General features: G+C 44.1%; 2 protein-coding genes and 1 pseudogene across 2 annotated transcripts; 1 reads left to right on the forward strand and 2 right to left on the reverse strand.

The window, feature by feature from the left end:
- The first annotated feature begins 38 nt into the window (after positions 1-38).
- On the forward strand, positions 39-2,427 carry LOC133901309 (heat shock 70 kDa protein 15-like; annotated as a pseudogene).
- A 3,743-nt stretch (positions 2,428-6,170) lies between these two features.
- Positions 6,171-8,036, reverse strand: LOC133902225 (arogenate dehydratase/prephenate dehydratase 6, chloroplastic-like). Its single transcript, XM_062343832.1, has one exon. It carries the CDS (start codon positions 7,670-7,672, stop codon positions 6,353-6,355), a length of 1,320 nt encoding a protein of 439 aa, XP_062199816.1. The 5' UTR covers positions 7,673-8,036; the 3' UTR covers positions 6,171-6,352.
- An 828-nt stretch (positions 8,037-8,864) lies between these two features.
- On the reverse strand, positions 8,865-15,490 carry LOC133902433 (delta(14)-sterol reductase-like). The gene is made up of 13 exons (XM_062344021.1): positions 15,337-15,490; positions 15,138-15,255; positions 14,946-15,016; positions 14,696-14,752; positions 11,898-11,989; positions 11,595-11,642; positions 10,764-10,884; positions 10,639-10,685; positions 10,401-10,482; positions 10,103-10,179; positions 9,892-10,011; positions 9,350-9,424; positions 8,865-9,265 (listed from the first exon to the last, which is right to left on the reverse strand). The coding sequence occupies exons 1-13, from the start codon at positions 15,391-15,393 to the stop codon at positions 9,112-9,114; spliced, it is 1,119 nt and encodes a 372-aa protein (XP_062200005.1). The 5' UTR covers positions 15,394-15,490; the 3' UTR covers positions 8,865-9,111.
- Between the last annotated feature and the right edge of the window lie 1,910 nt (positions 15,491-17,400).

A 17,400-nucleotide genomic window follows, 5' to 3' on the forward strand; every position in this document is an offset into this window, starting at 1 on the left:
TTTACGATGTCGATGTCCTGTGCTTCGTTCGTAGGCAGATGCTGGACGAGGAGGAATTGGAAGTTCCGGTATCAGGTGCTAATGAGGTTCAGAAGGATGCGACTAAGATGGACACAGATGATGCACCAAATGACCCTGCTTCTGGAACTGAGGTGAATATTCAAGAGTCTAAAGGTCGCTACAGACACTTCTGAGGGTGCTGAAAATGGAGCACCTGCTTCTGAGGAAAAATCTGTTCCAATGGATACTTATGCTAAGGTACGGTCTACTGTTTACAAAGTTTCAGATTTTTTTAAAGTATAACTGAGCACGCACATGACCCACACATGCCCACGCACGCACAAGCGCATGTCCTAAACACATGCTAAACTTTCAGTGCATGAGCACGCATATCCTACTTAACATTGCGTCCAGAACCAATCTTGAGAACAATTGGGAGATAAATCCCCTGCTAAGACATGCTGGTGGGCTCGAGCGAACAGCCGTTTTTACCATCGCGTTCTCTACAAAGTTTCAGATTGGTATAAGTAGATGTGAGTTTGTCTGCAACATTTACTATATAACTACTGCTCTGTTTTGCCTTAAGTTGACGTTTCATCACTGGCGATGTTTTTAACCTGGAAGTACTTTACCAATTATTTGATAATCACCATTTTTTTGTATTTAGTTCCATGGTTATTCTCAGTGTTGATTCATAGTTTTGCACGTCACATTTGCTACATCTATTCTTTTTACTTGTCATTTTGTACATCGATATGATATCCCGTACACGTCTTTGATCAATATTTTTTTGTAAGAATTAGTTTTTAGAATTATTCAAATAGAATAATTCAGAACGACATTTTTGTCTTGACAAATTTTCTGATACCATTTTTATATGATAAACCTAAATACTTTTGTGTATATTAGTGGCTAAAGTTTCTAAATTTGGTTGCATACACGGAGGGATTTTTGGATAACGAATTTACTCTAATTTTGGGTACATCAACAGAACCATTGAATTTATGCAAGTTATGTGCAAATATTCCTGCTCTGTTTGTGCATGTTGGAATAGTGTGAATTTGGTCACCTTTTGTGAGGCTAATACTTTTTGAAATGATGCTCTCAATTTTAGGTTGAGCCATCAAAAAAGAAAGTTTAGAAAACTAATGTTCCAGTCCCCGAATTGGTCTGGTGAGCTGGGGGCTGCTGAGTTGGAGAAGGCTGTAGAGGAAGAGTACAAGACGGCTCTTCAGGACAAAGTGATGGAAGAAACCGAGGAGAAGAAGAATGCCGTGGAGGCTTGTGTTTATGACAGTTACATGCCGTACGTTTTCCAATGGACTTGTGATTGTGAGTAGGGCCTGATTTTGTTTTCTTCTATTTATCTCTACGACAAGTACAGTGATTTTGTCACACCTGAGGACAAGGAAGGATTGATTGCTAAGCTTCATGGGGGTTGAGGATTGGCTGTACGAAGATGGCGAGGATGAGACCAAGGGAGTCTATATTGCTAAACTGGAAGAGCTTAAAAAGGTAAGCCTTCTTTAGTACTCTAATTGTACTGCAGCTAATTTATTGGTACAATGCTTTTGGATGTTTTAGGTTTTAGATGACGGAAGTTTTTTCCCCCCAAATGTAGGTTGGTGATCCTATTGAGGTACGCTTCAAAGAGTGGGAGATTAGAGGTTCTGCTGTCGACCAACTGGTATACTGGATCAACAGCTTCAGAGAGGCTGCTTTGTCCAACTATCAAAAGTTTGAACGCATCGACATATCAGAGAGATAAAAGATATTGCACTAACAATAAATAAGGGCAGAGTGTGATTGAGTTGTCATCCTTTTCATATTCACATGATAGATTAATATTTTCTTCACAGCACTGCACTAGATATATTTGAGAAGCACTTGTTTGTGGCCTGCTTTTCCTGATATAATTGTTCAATCCCATCTTACTGAAGTGTGTGGTTGTTTTTTTGTAATTAGTCGGGAGTTGCAATGCTAGTGTGGTAGAAGAAATTGGTTATACTGTCGCCAGTTGCTGATCCATTTTGTTTTACGGGTCATTAACGAGTGTTCGGAAGCGGAGACTTGGCTAGTAGAGAAAAAACAGCAGCAGGATGCTCTACCAAAGCGTGCCAATCCCGTCCTCCTTGCTGCTGACCTAAACAAGAAAGCTGAAACACTTGACAGGTTAGTTTGTGGCCTATGCCTTTTCCCTTTCGGAGAACTAATGTTACTGTGAAGAATGCTCCTGAATCCTTGTTTTACAGGTTCTGCAAACCGATCATGACAAAACCAAAGCCAGCTCTAAAAGCTGCAGAACAGCACCTGAGCCTCAAACACCAGAACAGCAGCTATCACTATCAGACGACGCCAGCGAGGGAGCCTGCAGCCGAGCAGATGGACACAGACAAACACGATGGAGCTGCAGATCCCTCAGCTTAGCTTTATCACCGTCGATCAAACGAGCTAGCTTTTATCTTTGCGTGATCGGCCTTATTTACCTGCTGTTATGGTCGGCCACATTAATGATTGTCCATCGCTAAACATTATTGTAAAAATATTTGCTTATGTGGCGAATGGTCGTGTGTTTTCTCGGCTGCTTCTTTGCTTGCTTATGGTGATATGTTTGTAATGGAATATGGATGATCAGAAGAGTTGTTTGGTTCAGCCGAAATACATGGAAGGACAATGGTTCGGAATTTTTTTTGCTTCTAGTATACACAAATACATCCGCAGCATACAACAAAAAAAATTAATCACCGTTTCCCCAAATTTAATCACAAAAAAATTGAAGCAAGCAAAAAGAAAGAAGAGCTAGGAGCAGGAGAAGCATCGTCTTCAAGTGACAAATCTTCCTCAGAAGAAAAGAACCAAACAACACTGTCTTCTAGCGCATTCTTCCAAGAGAATTAAATTAAGGGACTGACTATTTATCTTTTGACAGATTTTCTAACAAAAAGTCTGTCAGATTTTGAACCAATAGCAAGTTGCCACATCAGACAAAAACTGACAAATAGAATAGGGAAAAATCTGTCAGATTTGTGAAAAAACATTGTAACAAATATAGAAGAAACCAGTCACCAAATAACCCCATCACAGTACAGTGGGCCTTGCCTCATTTTGTTTACTGCTAACCTAACTTTAATACAGACAGAGATCCAGTAAAAAAAAAAACAAAACACAATCAGGATCAGGCCTTGCAAAATTCATTAAAAGACAAATAACTAAAGAGGATCACTAGAGACATGCAATCACCTTGAGATTTCTCAGATCGAGAAGAAGAAACATAAGGGACGTTGTCATGGCGACCCAAGAAGAGGAAGATGTTCCAAATGTCATCTTGACAGAATTCATCCACTAGCTTCGCACCAAACCTTCAAAGCTCTATGAATTTCATCATAAAAACACCACAGTCAACACTGAGAAAAATATAATGTTAAGGATAACCAATCTTGAACATCTCAAAATACACCAAGGGGTTCAAGATTATAATTGAAAATTTTGAAACAGTCACACATTATTTTGTTTTGATACATAAGGATAACCAATCTTGAACCTCTCAAAATGTATTTCAGCACAAACAAACTAATGCCACACATGTCTGAACCTTGGTATCTTCAAAATGAACATTAAAAAAAAAATATAAAGAACAATAGAAACCATTCCTTGTCGGTGATCGTGTGTTGCAGAAAATTCAGAGTGTGGGAATTCTTTTGGTTGCCCCAATACTGATTTATGCTATTGCCAGAGACCTAATCCTTTTATAGGATGTTCGATGATATGGCTGCTGCATGTCAGTGATTATGTGTTGCAGAAAATTCAGAGGATGGGTTTCTTTTTGTTGCCCCGATACTGAGTTATGCTATTGCCAGATGCTTAGTCCTTTTATAAGGTGTTCGGTGCTATGACCCGTTACGTGCTGTTGTTAATCCCTTACTGTTGTGGTTGATCATAGAATAGTGAGGGTTGCTCTTTGTGGCCCCATAGTCTCCAATATGTTCCTGTGGTAAAGGAGCTGTTCATGTTAGTTGGGACTCACTGTATTTAGAGTAAACATAGCTCCATTGATGGTTATGTACTCATGCGGATGTTTAGCTATTCAGTGATGCTTGTTTCATCTCTGTTGGTGATAATTGATTCGTGGTGGCTGTTCCTTTTGTTGGTCGTGCTGCTCTAGTGTTCGTCAACACTGTTACATTGCCTCTCTATGTCAGATTAATACTGTTACATTGCCTTTGTGGCTTCCGGTTGCCGGCTAACATTGTTACCCTGCCTGTGTGGTTATCGCCTTTGTGGCTTACCAGAATATACGTTTTTGTGGCTGGAGCCTACGTGGCCCACAATGATCACCCCGCCTTTGTGGCTTTTGCTTGTGTGGCTTGTTGCCAGTTGCCTTCGGGGACGGCCGATGAGGACAAATCTGAGGCCCGAAGAGTGAGTTAGTGAGTCAAGCACGACGTCGGAGCACTTGGTTGTGGCCATGCTGCCGCTTCTGGTAGAAGCTACGCGTCGTGCCTCGCTCGTAGCTCACCTCTTCGTAGAACATACACGATTTTGAGGCCTACGTGGTCGATGATGACCCGGGATACATAAACAGTCCAAAAAGCTTATGCCAGACTGTTATCCCGTACTTTACCACATTCTATTGCTAACGCTTGCTTTGCTTGGTTTTTGTTACGTGTGACTACAGCCTTGCAGACTCAGAGACGACCTCGGTATGACGACCGCCAGCGCACTTAATCGGAGGTAGCCCGAAGACCGGCGTAGTTAACCGGAGAGCCTCACGAGGCCACAGGAACCAAGACAAAGTAATCGCCAGATCGTGAAGATAGTTAGATAGCGTGTGCGTTGTGGAGTAAAAAATGTATATGAGAGAAGCTGTACTTTATAATTTCGACATGAATGAATAAAGTTACATGTTTCAATTATTACATTCTCCTATCTTTCGTATACTTTGTATACTGGCCACCCGTAATACCACATACATACAAAGCTGCAATACAAATTCGAACGCGAGACGTTTGAATCTGCAAAACAGTTCATCACTACAGAAAAAAGTAAAACACATTAGACCATACAGATACATGCTATGCATTTTAAACAAAATGAACGGACAAAAAATGGTCCAAATGTTACCACTCACCTCAAATGGACCCCTGATGAAAAACACTATATCTGAGTCGTGCTGTCGAGCCAAGGATGATTAGTTCAAACACAAACACGCAAAGAATAGATAGTACATTAGTTGAAAGTCTAAACGATTTGTTTGATATAGACAAACAAATACACGGATTCGATTCCAAAACAAAAAATGGAGGAAAATTGCAGACCCGATTCCACAAAATGGCACCTTGAACCAAACACTTCTTCAAAACCCTAACCCTAGGAACCCTATCAGAACAAAATAACCCTAAATAAAGAAGAAAACAAGACTAAAAACACAAAAAATTATAACTACAGAAAAAGTAAAACTCATCAGACTATACAGATACATGCTATGCCTATTGAACAAAATAAACAAATAAAAATGGTCCAAACGTTACCACTCACCTGAAATGGACTCCGATAAAAAACTCTAGATATGCAACATAGTGTCGTGAGCTAAGAATGATTAGTTGAAACACAAACACCTAGAGAATAGATAGTCCATTAGTTGGAAGATTGGTCGATTTGTTTGATATAGAAAAACAAAAACACAGATTCGATTCTAAGAAAAAAATTAGGGAAAAATTGCAAATTTGATTCCACGTAATGGCACCGTGAATCAAATATTTCCCTAAAACCCTAACCCCTAGAAACCAGCAAAAACATATCGAAATCATAACACACACAGTAGAAGACTTGAATCTGAGAAAATCCAATCGAATCCTAACAAATCTGGACTCAAAAACAACATAAATATGCTCAACGGACATTCGATACCTTAAAATTTTAACAGATCTACTGACCTTCTATGCAAAGGAAGTAGAGGTGGGGTGTGAAGCGAAAGCCAGAGCTGCATTGCCACTTTGCCGCTATGGAGAACAACTTCGTCGCATCCCAGAGAACGAAGAGAGGGAAGCGTTGTGCTGTTTAGAATGAGACGCGAGGGAAAAAAAGGCAATAGAAAGAGACAAGAGAGAGTCCGCAAATCTAAACTGTATTTTCTAAAAGAGCATCCTCCGCACAAGTACTGTCTTAGCAGGTTGGATGTGGTATGAATACCCCTTAAGAACAAAAATCCAACAACGGTTAATCAAATAGCTTACGACTTTTAAAGCAAATTAGACAGCCACAAATTTAACGGATTTTCAATTAATAAATCTATCAACAGATAAATAACAATTTTCTTAAATTAAAAGTAGCGATCTTGATCCGTGCAGCTGAGTTACTGATGGCTCCTGCTATTGTCGATATCCTTGGGCATGCGAGACGAGGATGGCGCGGTGTCCCATGACGTCATGTCCATGGGATAGCTGCCGAGCACCCTGAGGAAGGAGGTGAACTCCTGAATCTCGGCGAGCGCGTTCTGCGCGCGGACGTCGGCCATGGACGCCTGGAAGTCGACGTAGAACATGTACTCGAAGTGCTTTGCCGTGCCGACGTTGGCGTCGTCGACGAGGCGGATGGGGCGGTGGCGGTGCGGCCTGCTCTCGATCTTGGTGAGGGAGATGTCGCGGAACGCGAACGCCGACAGCACCTTGAAGAGGATGGAGGTGCCCTCCCTGTTGTGCGCGAACACGATGCTGGTCTTGAAGGGCCGGTCGGTGCGCGGGATGATGGGCTCCCGGGCGAGCATCACGAAGCGGGTGACATTGCCAGCGTCGTCCTGGATGCCGTCGGCGAGCACCTGGAGACCGTACAGTTCGGCTACTCGCTGGGAGGCGATGGCGGCGGTGTCGCGGAGCGCGGCCGCGGCGACGTGCTCGGCGGCGCCCGCGGCGTCGTCAAAGGCCTCGCGCGCCACGTTGAGGCCCATGGCGTTGAGCGTGAGCTCGCACTGCGCGAGCGCCTGCGGGTGGGAGATGACGCGGGTGAGCAGCTCCTTGCGCACCCCCGGGAGCGCGAGGAGGCAGTGGTGGACGGGGAGCTGGACCTCGCCGACGATGTGGAGGCGGTGGCGCAGGAGGAGGTCGTAGTTGCGGTGGATGCTGCCGCCGAGGGAGTTCTCCACGGGGAGCACGGCGCGGTCGGCGATCCAGAGCTCGACAGCCTGGAAGGCGACCTCGAACTGGTCGCAGGGGATGGCGTCGCAGCCCGGGTAGGCCTTGGCGGCGGCCGCCTCGCTGTAGGCGCCGGGGACGCCCTGGTACGCCACCCGAAGCTGGCTCCCGTGCATCGGCGCGGGGGAGAGGTCGCTGATGCTGAGCGGGCGCGGCAGGTTCGACACGGGAGCCAGATCCAGCTCCGCCGGCAGCGGCGACTTCTCCGCCTCCAAGGGCGGCAAAGGCGGGGGCTTGTGCCCGTTCACCCGCGGCGCCGGCTGGCTCTTCCTGCTGCTTACATCAGAGGCACTGGTGGTGTTGCTGGCGAGGATGGCGCAGGTGGTCTGCCAGTCGGCGCGCCCGAAGGGGCTCGCGCACGGCGGGCGGGCCGGCTGCAGCCGCGCGGATCTGCAACCCGCGGCGGTGGGGCGGATCTGCTGGTGGCGCGGCGTGACGAAGAAGGCGTCTAGCACGGCGGGTGTCGGTGCCGCGGCGGCCTCCATGGGATGGACTGATTGCTTTGGGTTAGGTGGAGGTGGTAGTTGGCGGCAGCGGCGGCGGCAGCTTGGGAAGAAAGAGCGAGCCTTTCTTCTTCCAAGCTACTCAGAAGAGAAGAGAGCGCGGACGGGGGCGTGTGTGGCCGTGGTTGTCTTCGCCCTCCCTTTCTTTCCCTGCGACGGCGGGTGAAGTGATGGATGGGTGGGGAGGGGCACTCGTCGGTCAGCAGTGAGGCTGCCGCCGTGGAAACTGGAAGCCGAGCGCCGGAAGGAATGGATTCGCGTCGCGTGGGAGATGTTACTTCTGGCAGTAAACAATTTGATTTGATTTGGTCTCTCTCTCTTTCGTCCGGTCGTCCCTTTTCTAATCTAAGATAGACAGCTGCTGGTTCAACGTAGATTTGTTTTATTGTTGCCGTCGCCGGTCTGTCGTGCGGTGGGCAGGGTGACGCATGATTTGTGTTGAGATTTTTAATGGAGTGATAGTTAGAAAAATTATAAGATAGATGAAAAAATTAATAGATGAGTGATTATAAGGTATGAGAGATAAATTATCAAGATAAACTATACGTACTTTTCCCTGAACCCAACAGTGCACATGGGAGGGAAGGTCGGTGTCGAGGACGGATCTGCGAGGACTACGGGGTGCCGAGCGGTGGTTCACATCGATCGACAGTTGATTCACGTGCAAATGCCGTCTCAGTTCGCATCTTCATACAATAATGCTCTTAATTCTCGCCAAGCTATGCTCGGTTGGTAAGTCATCAGGTGTGCGACGAGCCCGTTCGCATTCGAGCTTGGCCGACGCGGGTGCTCACCTTCTTCTTAGCGAGTATCCGGGAAGCTCCCCCGTAAAAATCTCGCCAAACTCGCCTCAACTAACACCAAGAGAAATGTGATTTGCACGTCCACATTGACATTCCAGGGTACATGCTACTCGACAGGTATCTACCGATTCAACTTGTGCTGCTCACCTACCATTTTCCATTGTCCATATAATCCTCGCCCTTTCCATTAAACCGGCAGGAGAAAATGATGAAACTTTGGACAGAGAGGACATTGACATTCACGGAGCGACGATAGTCCAACAGATGCCAACAAGAAGCTTTACACATCGCGACAACGACACACAATTTACACGCATCAGTGAACAACACAACGCCACCGGTCTTGTGGCAGCAATAGTTCAGCTCAAGAATAGACCAATCCTGAGACAAACCAACAAACTCAGCTTACATGGCTTGCATATCAAAATTATTGACGGAAGACGTACTTGATTTCAAACATAGGTATCCGGCTGCAACATTACGTACATGCTCATAGTTTATAAGTGCCAGATGATTCAACAAGAGATGATCCCAGACCAATAAGATTGACTAGCGTACGATCCACCGCGCTAGGCTCTACAATGATGCAACTCAACTGGTAATAATACCCCCTAATTATTAGTACACATAAGGTAGGATCCTCCATGGCACAAGCTTGCAGTATTCTGCCCAGATATCCTTGTACTTCTGCGAGCACCGTGCTTCATCTCTTCTTTCCCTCCATATCAGTAGAATGAGCAGGTAGGTGGGGTAGAAGTATGGAATCACAGAACTGGAGCAACGGATTAAAGTTATTATTATTAATACAAGAAGCTTCATTGGAAAACAATTACTAGTATGTCAGAAGATCAGTCACCTGGCACCACAGGGCAAGCTGAATGAAAGAGCCAGCAGTAGATCTCCTAGGTAATTACAGTGCCTTGCAATGCCCCTGTGTTGGACGATGAGAAACTTAGTTGTTTTACATTCAAAATAACACTTAACATGGTCGATCACTCGCAAGAGAGAAGGGAACATTCAAAGTCTCAACAACTGAAAGATAAACGATAAAGGTACTGGTGCACCACTTGCAGAACTTGATTTGGCTGTGATAAGCACCATTTAGGTTCACTATGTTCTAAATCTACAATAGTTTTTCATAACGATTGTATTGGCTGCTGACCTACATTTTGCTTCTCTGACTTTTCCTTACTTCAACTCATCACAAACAACTAAACCTTTAGACATGTGGCTCTTGGTTTTTTCTACTCTATGAATAGGAAAATAGGCTACTACTGGAACAATGTTGAAATAATCAAAAGCAAGCACCTCTGAAGTCTGAAGAAAATATATAAATATTATGTGTTAACAAAGGGGACATTAACATGCACAAGTTCCACAGGATGCATGCGTTCTTACCAGTAGCCAGATGCAAGTAGCTTTCCCCCAACAACTTTGGGAGGTTTACCCCATATAAGAGCTTTAGGGTCCTTCTTGAACACATGTTTTTGTTTGTTAGCTCCTCTGAACACTAGATAGCTGTGTGCCACATGATATAAAACAAGGTGAACGAAATTAGAATGCAAGAAACAGGATGTAATAACAGGCACTGGAGACACAGCAAGAGTACCCAATTAGAAAAATGAAGCAGTTAGCTACAGAAGCCAAGAGGGGCAGCTCCACTTTGTTTCTCAAAAGCCACCAACCCTGACCAACAAGTCACAAAAATTGCTGAATAGTTTAACTGTCAACCTACTGATTTAATGTAAGAAACATCAATGATTTTTCATGATCATGTAAATGCAATAAATCTGAAAATTGAGACATACATAAATCAAATTGATGTTAGGGAAGGATACTCTCTGTAAGGTATTCAATAGCACCATGGGTCACCATTTGCAACAGTGAAATGTAAATAAAATGTATACCTGAAGAGTGAAAGTGAAAGGAATGAAAACTAGATCACCAAACACCAGCATGAAACCCAGCCTTTCAGCAATAATGTCCCACCTGGAAATAGCAATGAAGAAAATAAGAGGAAATGAATGATGATAAAGTACGAACCTTCATTCTTCCCACAAGAGATCCCAACATATTTTATTCAGGCATACTATATTGCATCTTAAATCTATTTATTACTACAGCCTGACAGGGCGTCATACTTACGTTGAAGTCATGAACTCTTCATGGACGAAGTAATCTATAATATACCACTACATGAAAAAACATAATTAATTTCACAAATAATGGGTTAGAAGATGATTGAATAAGAAGATGGTCATGTCCAATACCGCGCAAAAGAATTGGTAGAGAATGACCGAAAGGTTGACTGAATCAGCCAGGTAGCTCTTTGCAAACAGAGAGAGGTTGATAAATAACCATGCCATCATTCCAGCCCTCACGAAAAAGAATCTGCAATGATCGAAAACATAATTGTTATGAACATTCTATTTGCCTCCAGCTATATGTGGTGTCAGTGATAAACAATACAATATACTGCACCAGAAAGGAAACAGTTGTAAGAGTTGGATTCATAATTTACAGACAACACTAACTTGCATTCACGGTAATTGCCACTACATATTAGCAATTTTCTGTGTACCTGAAATTACCAAAACTTGACTATCTTTCTCTATCTTATCTGATTTCCGATCATTCACTTCAAGAAGCAGCTCTACTATTAAATAAAGCAGGTGAGGAGACAATAATGAAACACTAGGCCAATATGCAATTTCTTAAAGGTGGAAAATCTCAAGAATGATAGTGTGAAGTTAAACTTGACTTTCAGCAGATTCCCAACGATCTTGGAGAGATTATTCACGGAGCAGCAGTTTTGCCTCTTTTCCAGCTAATCAGGAGCATAATAAACAATCACTAACCATTCCATTCAATCTATTGATGACAGCATTCTGGGGCCTATCAATTTTTCATACGGTCAAACAGTGTTTTTTTTTTGGAGAAACCAAAGGGTCAAACAGATCAGCAGCAAATCGTATAAGCAGTAGTTACACCAATCAACCCATAAAAAAATTCTCTCGGCAACCTTGTTCCTATGTCAATATTTCTAAACAGCAGCGTATCATAGATTAAGCAAAAACAAAAGATATAAATTGCCCACATACTTGAGATCAACTCCCATGAAATGAGGATTAAGCTGCACTCCCAACCACCTGTTGAACAAAGTGATCAACATGACAAGTATCAGTATAAACTAAAAGATAAATGCAAACATATATAGTAAGTATTTTCCTATGTATTCGTAGAGAAAAATGTAAGACATGAGAAACAAAAGTTTATGTCCGCTTGATCTTTCAATATTGACAAGAGGATTTATAAACAAAAAAAAAAATCAAGTGTAAAAACAAGGAAGTCATCTTTTTTTTATATATATATTATAGACACAATATAGAGTTTCCTAGAAGTACCAATCTTGTATGAAGCTCCCACTAACATGTGGTTTCAAAGAAGAACTTTTATGGCGGGACTTTAAGCCGGCAAAATAGAGTGCGAAAGAGACCTGAAATCAAAGAGCGACAAATGAGAACAAATCAAATAGTTTTCAATGTTTAATTTGTGACCAGATGTTATTATGTAATGCATGCTAAAAAATGAATGGTGCTGACCATTTTTTTGCTGGCGTTTCATAAATGAGCAGACTAGTGGAAATATTTTATTCATGTTTGTCATCTCAAAACATTTTCTTGTGAATTACTAGCTAAATATTTTATTCAACATGTCCTTGATGGCCCAGCTCTAAAGATCACACTCTCTAGCACTCACACGGTGGTTTTGCACTATGAGGATGAGGCTAACGGAAGAACACAAGTCACTTGCGCACAAGAACCAGGGGTACAGACAAGGAGTTTTTTTGTGGCTCTGCACACCAGCGCCCTCTTTTTCACTTCACTTTCACCACACACTCCTTAACACGAATACATGGACCCGTATTTAAAGACTAGCACACACACCTGCTGATCACCCTGGCCGTTCGGCTGATTGCGCACTTGCCGCATGAACCGGACAGAGCCGAATTGATCAGCTGCATGCTAGACACGTACACACGGTGAGCCACAACACCCACCTCTTGACTTGCCCATCTCTCCTGGACTCCAGGCCATATATGCATGAAACTCCACGATCTGACGTGCATGTAGGATCACTCCACTCTTTCCTGCATGCCCGTGCTGACCTCTTCCACACACCTGACTTCAAGCAGTGCATGCACACATCTGCTGACGCGCCGATCCGCGGACTACGCACGCGCTCCGTGCTACACTTCAGTTGATCGACTCTACGCCATGCAACCACACGCTAACTATCCTGGACACGACTAAACATGATAGACAAAAAACATAAACAACAAGATTAGCTCTAACAATCACCCCCTAATCTTATTGGCTTTATTCTGCACCTCCACCTCGGGCTTCAAAGCAGTGTCGGCTCATCATCCGCATCTGCAATGGCAAGCTGCGCCACTGCCTTGGTCACCTTCCTTGCCTCGCCGCACTCATCGGCAAAGTGACCGAACTCACCACATTTGCGGCAATCGATCTTTGACTTGTCGAACTTGCCGCGGTATTTCTTCTTATCGACGCTGTTGCTAGAACCATCGCCGCTTAGCTTCTCTTCAGCAACCTTGGCTTCCCACTCGGCACACGTTAGCCGCGGCTCGGCGCCCGCAAATAGCAGCTGCGACCCCCCTTCACTGTCACGCCGTCGGCCCTTTGACGACTCCTCGAACGCCCGCAAGCGCCCGATTGCCTCCGTCACTGACATCTCCGTCACATCGCCCCATTGTTCAATGGTACTGACGAGTGGTTGGAACTTGTCAGGGACAGAGTGAAGGAGCTTCTCAACGACGGTTACCTCCTCCACTTTCGTGCCGAGAGAGCGTATCTCATTCACGATAGTGGTAACCTTCAAGGAAAAATCATTAACCTTCTCAGATTCACCCATGTACATACCAGCAAGCTCCCTCTTGAGGGTCTGTACTCGGGCCTTTTTCACACGATCTTCACCAACATGCATCTTCTTGAGAGCATCCCAAGCCTCTTTCGCCGTCTCCTTCTCGGATATGGCCATCACCACCGCCTCCGGCACAGCTTGGACAATGGCGGCGAGAGCCATTTGGTCCTTCTTCTCATCGACGGCTTCATCGCCCTCCACGGCCGCCCACACGCCTTGTGCGCGCATGAAGATCTTCATCTTCACAGCCCACACGCCGTAGTTGTTCTCCGAGAGCATGGGGTAACGCACCGTCACCCCCGCCTCCTTCACTTGCTGCACAACCATCTCATGGCCGCCTTTGTTGCCGTCGACGTCGTCGTCGCTGCCGGCAGCACCCTTGCCGCCGATGCGACGTCCCGGCGGCGTGTACACAGAACCGTCGCCGGACATGGCTGCAAGCACGCAACCTCGGCTCTGAATACCACTTGATGGCCCAGCTCTAAAGATCACACTCTCTAGCACTCACACGGTGGTTTTGCACTATGAGGATGAGGCTAACGGAAGAACACAAGTCACTTGCGCACAAGAACCAGGGGTACAGACAAGGAGTTTTTTTTGTGGCTCTGCACACCAGCGCCCTCTTTTTCACTTCACTTTCACCACACACTCCTTAACACGAATACATGGACCCGTATTTAAAGACTAGCACACACACCTGCTGATCACCCTGGCCGTTCGGCTGATTGCGCACTTGCCGCATGAACCGGACAGAGCCGAATTGATCAGCTGCATGCTAGACACGTACACACGGTGAGCCACAACACCCACCTCTTGACTTGCCCATCTCTCCTGGACTCCAGGCCATATATGCATGAAACTCCACGATCTGACGTGCATGTAGGATCACTCCACTCTTTCCTGCATGCCCGTGCTGACCTCTTCCACACACCTGACTTCAAGCAGTGCATGCACACATCTGCTGACGCGCCGATCCGCGGACTACGCACGCGCTCCGTGCTACACTTCAGTTGATCGACTCTACGCCATGCAACCACACGCTAACTATCCTGGACACGACTAAACATGATAGACAAAAAACATAAACAACAAGATTAGCTCTAACAGTCCTCAGCATAAGTGTGCAGGTTTCCCCTTTGTCTTCCCAGTTTCCACAATGGTAGCATCCCGTCACACCAAATATATATCAAGGATTCAAGGAATAGGCATCTTCATAAGCAGGTGGAAACGACATGGTAAAGCACGAGGTGCCACCTACAAGGACACTAAAGATGAAAGTCGCTGACAGCAGCTCTAGTCCCCTGTCAGCTACAACCTGCAAGCACAAAAATATGTTGATCAACTTCCCGTACCTTTGTCAATTCATAATGAATACAAACCAATCAACCACAATAATGAGTACAGTACATTGTGTCGCTTCCTTGTTGAACCTACACATATTGCGCAACTGAATAGTTGTAAGACAGAGAGGACTGAACACGCAAGCAAGCAAGCAAGCAGGAGCTCACCGTGGGAGACATCCACTCCATGTAGACACCCATCGCAATCAGCCCCAGGAGCAGAAGGAGGGAGAGCAAACCTGCGGTGTGACGCACGCATCAAGTGGCTGAGGAGAAGAACAGCGAGCAATGCAGTTGGCTGGTCTGAGGGAGAGGGATCGGCCGCGCGTGGCGGTAGGGTAGGGGCAGCAGCAGACGTACCGTTGCAGCGGTAGTGGAGTCGGGAGGAGTCGGGGAGGACGGCTCCGGCGACGAGCTTCCCGGGGAGGAGGGCGCCCGCGTCGGCGAGGTAGCCGAGGTAGGCTAGGAGCACCACCACCTGCAGAGAAAGCACGAACACATACAGAGAGTGAGCGATCCACGAGCAGCAGAGAAGCATCAGTCGCAATGCGGGACTCACCGCGCTCCAGGAGGGCACCAGCGCGACGAGGTCGAGCACGGCGGCGGCGGTCCCCATTCTCCGTCGCGACTGGGATCTCGAGGTGGGGCGTTGCTGAGTCGGGGACTTTTGGTTTCGAATCGAATTTACGATGAGATGGAATACTGCTCACTTTTTTTTTTAACCACAATCGGATTCACATGCATGCCAGCTGGAGCGCGCACGATTTGTAAACAAGACGAGAAGGTGCCAGAGGTACGTACAAACGAGTAGGTTGTATTATGGAACCGGATCCTCTAACTTCACTCGTCAGTGAAAGTTAGTGGCTTTAAATCTCTGTTGACCGTTGAATTGTGGATGGATGGATCAGACGAATTGTTACAGTGTAACGGAAATAGTAAAATCGATACAGTAAATTAATGGAACCGTTACTACAATACCTTTGCTACAGTAATTAACGTCAGAAAACTATTTATCTACTCATAATTTACTATTTTCTAGTGACTTCACCGATCCGGATCCGTTGTATCATATGCTTGGACCATTGTGGCCGTCTTTTCAAATTTGGACATATGTAAAATTTATATGGGTATATTTTAGACTTAGGGTATGCATATATATATTTTTATTTTTAAATACGAGTATTTGTTTTATTTTTGGATTTTTTTTTTTATCTGGATTTGTAACGCTGGTATGTGACCCACTTCAATGTGCGACAGAAAAACAAAGTAAACATTTGATAAAAAAAATTTGAAAGTTGATTGCAATGTAAAGAAAAGAGACAAACAATTGATTCTAACTCATTATTTTCATTGCTAGATGTGGTGTTTTATACATGGTGAAAGAGTGTCCAAGGGGCATCCATTCTGAACAGGTGTCTATTGCCTAACAGTATGAGCAACTGCCCACCTAACGGGTATGAGCAACTACTGGGCAATTGCCGATTGAGCAATTGCTGGATGGTTGCCGGCGTTAGTCACTACTATTTTCTAACACTCCCATTTAATCAATATCGATCCATATATATATCATCTCGAGAACTCCTCCAAAAATCCATATGGTGATATGTTTTCATTCTCGATTCTACGAGAATTTTTGTGAAAGTGTTTCATTTGCTTCTCATTGCTTTTCATTCGTCTTAAGAGAATTTTTATGAAAAATCCTTTAAACAGTAGGAAAATAAGAAGAAAATGATACATCGTATATTAATTATTATCTCATTGTAAACTCGTATGAGAAAACCTTGAAAAGAAAAAACCCATAAGCAAGTTTAGAGAACAATATGTATGATCTGTGGATCAATATGTCTTTGATGTCTCCATTAAAAACTCTGGTAGAAAATATGACATATATTCTTGTGTAGATATTGTCTTATTAAAACTTTTTATGAGAAACCTCATGGGTAAAACTCATATAGGAAAAAGATTACAATATAATATATGAACATGTTAAAATTTAGGAGGAGACTCCCATAAACCTTGCAAATCAAGAAGTCATCTTATACCAATTAAATGAACAAATCTTTAGAATGTCCAAGTTGGTAAAGGTCTTTGTGAATAAATATACGTGGTCATCGCAAGATTTAGTTTGCAAGATATTTATCTCTCTATTTTATTGTAACTCATGAGTATAAAATAATTTAGGGGTAATATGCTTAATGATATTACTCTTTATGTAACATATTTACATTTGAACAGCACAAGCGACATTATCTTTGTAGATAATGATTGATGATGTAATGAAATCAATACCACTGTCATATGCGATTGATCATTCTGCGAAGCCATACATAAATATGTGATGTTTTAGAATGATAGGTGGAAGTGGTCATTGGAATATGTTTTGATGACTCTTATGAAAAGGCTACATTACTATGAAATTAGTATGTGATCTAGCGTTGTGAGTTTCAGATATATAACCAGTATCCGAATATTCCATTATAGTCATATCATGATTTTTTTTGATAGAATTAACCTAGATCTTTGGCTTAATATCGTCAACCCAAGGTATGAATGTATCTTGATTCATATTTAGGGTTGCAACAAACCCTCCGCGCTGGCCTTGTGTATTAGGGCATTAAGCACA

The sequence above is a fragment of the Phragmites australis genome, chromosome 20, assembly GCF_958298935.1.
Source record: "Phragmites australis chromosome 20, lpPhrAust1.1, whole genome shotgun sequence".
Taxonomy (NCBI): domain Eukaryota; kingdom Viridiplantae; phylum Streptophyta; class Magnoliopsida; order Poales; family Poaceae; genus Phragmites; species Phragmites australis.

Bases quoted from the DNA above. Each gene is read 5' to 3' on its own strand.
- LOC133902225 (XM_062343832.1), bottom strand. From the start codon at position 7,672: ATGGAGGCCGCCGCGGCACCGACACCCGCCGTGCTAGACGCCTTCTTC.
- LOC133902433 (XM_062344021.1), bottom strand. From the start codon at position 15,393: ATGGGGACCGCCGCCGCCGTGCTCGACCTCGTCGCGCTGGTGCCCTCC. The intron at 11,990-14,695 runs GTAGGTGGCACC...CTTTGATTTCAG, and splicing joins CTTTCATCTTTAGTGTCCTT to GTCTCTTTCGCACTCTATTT. The intron at 10,686-10,763 runs GTATTGGACATG...TTTTTCATGTAG, and splicing joins TCTACCAATTCTTTTGCGCG to TGGTATATTATAGATTACTT.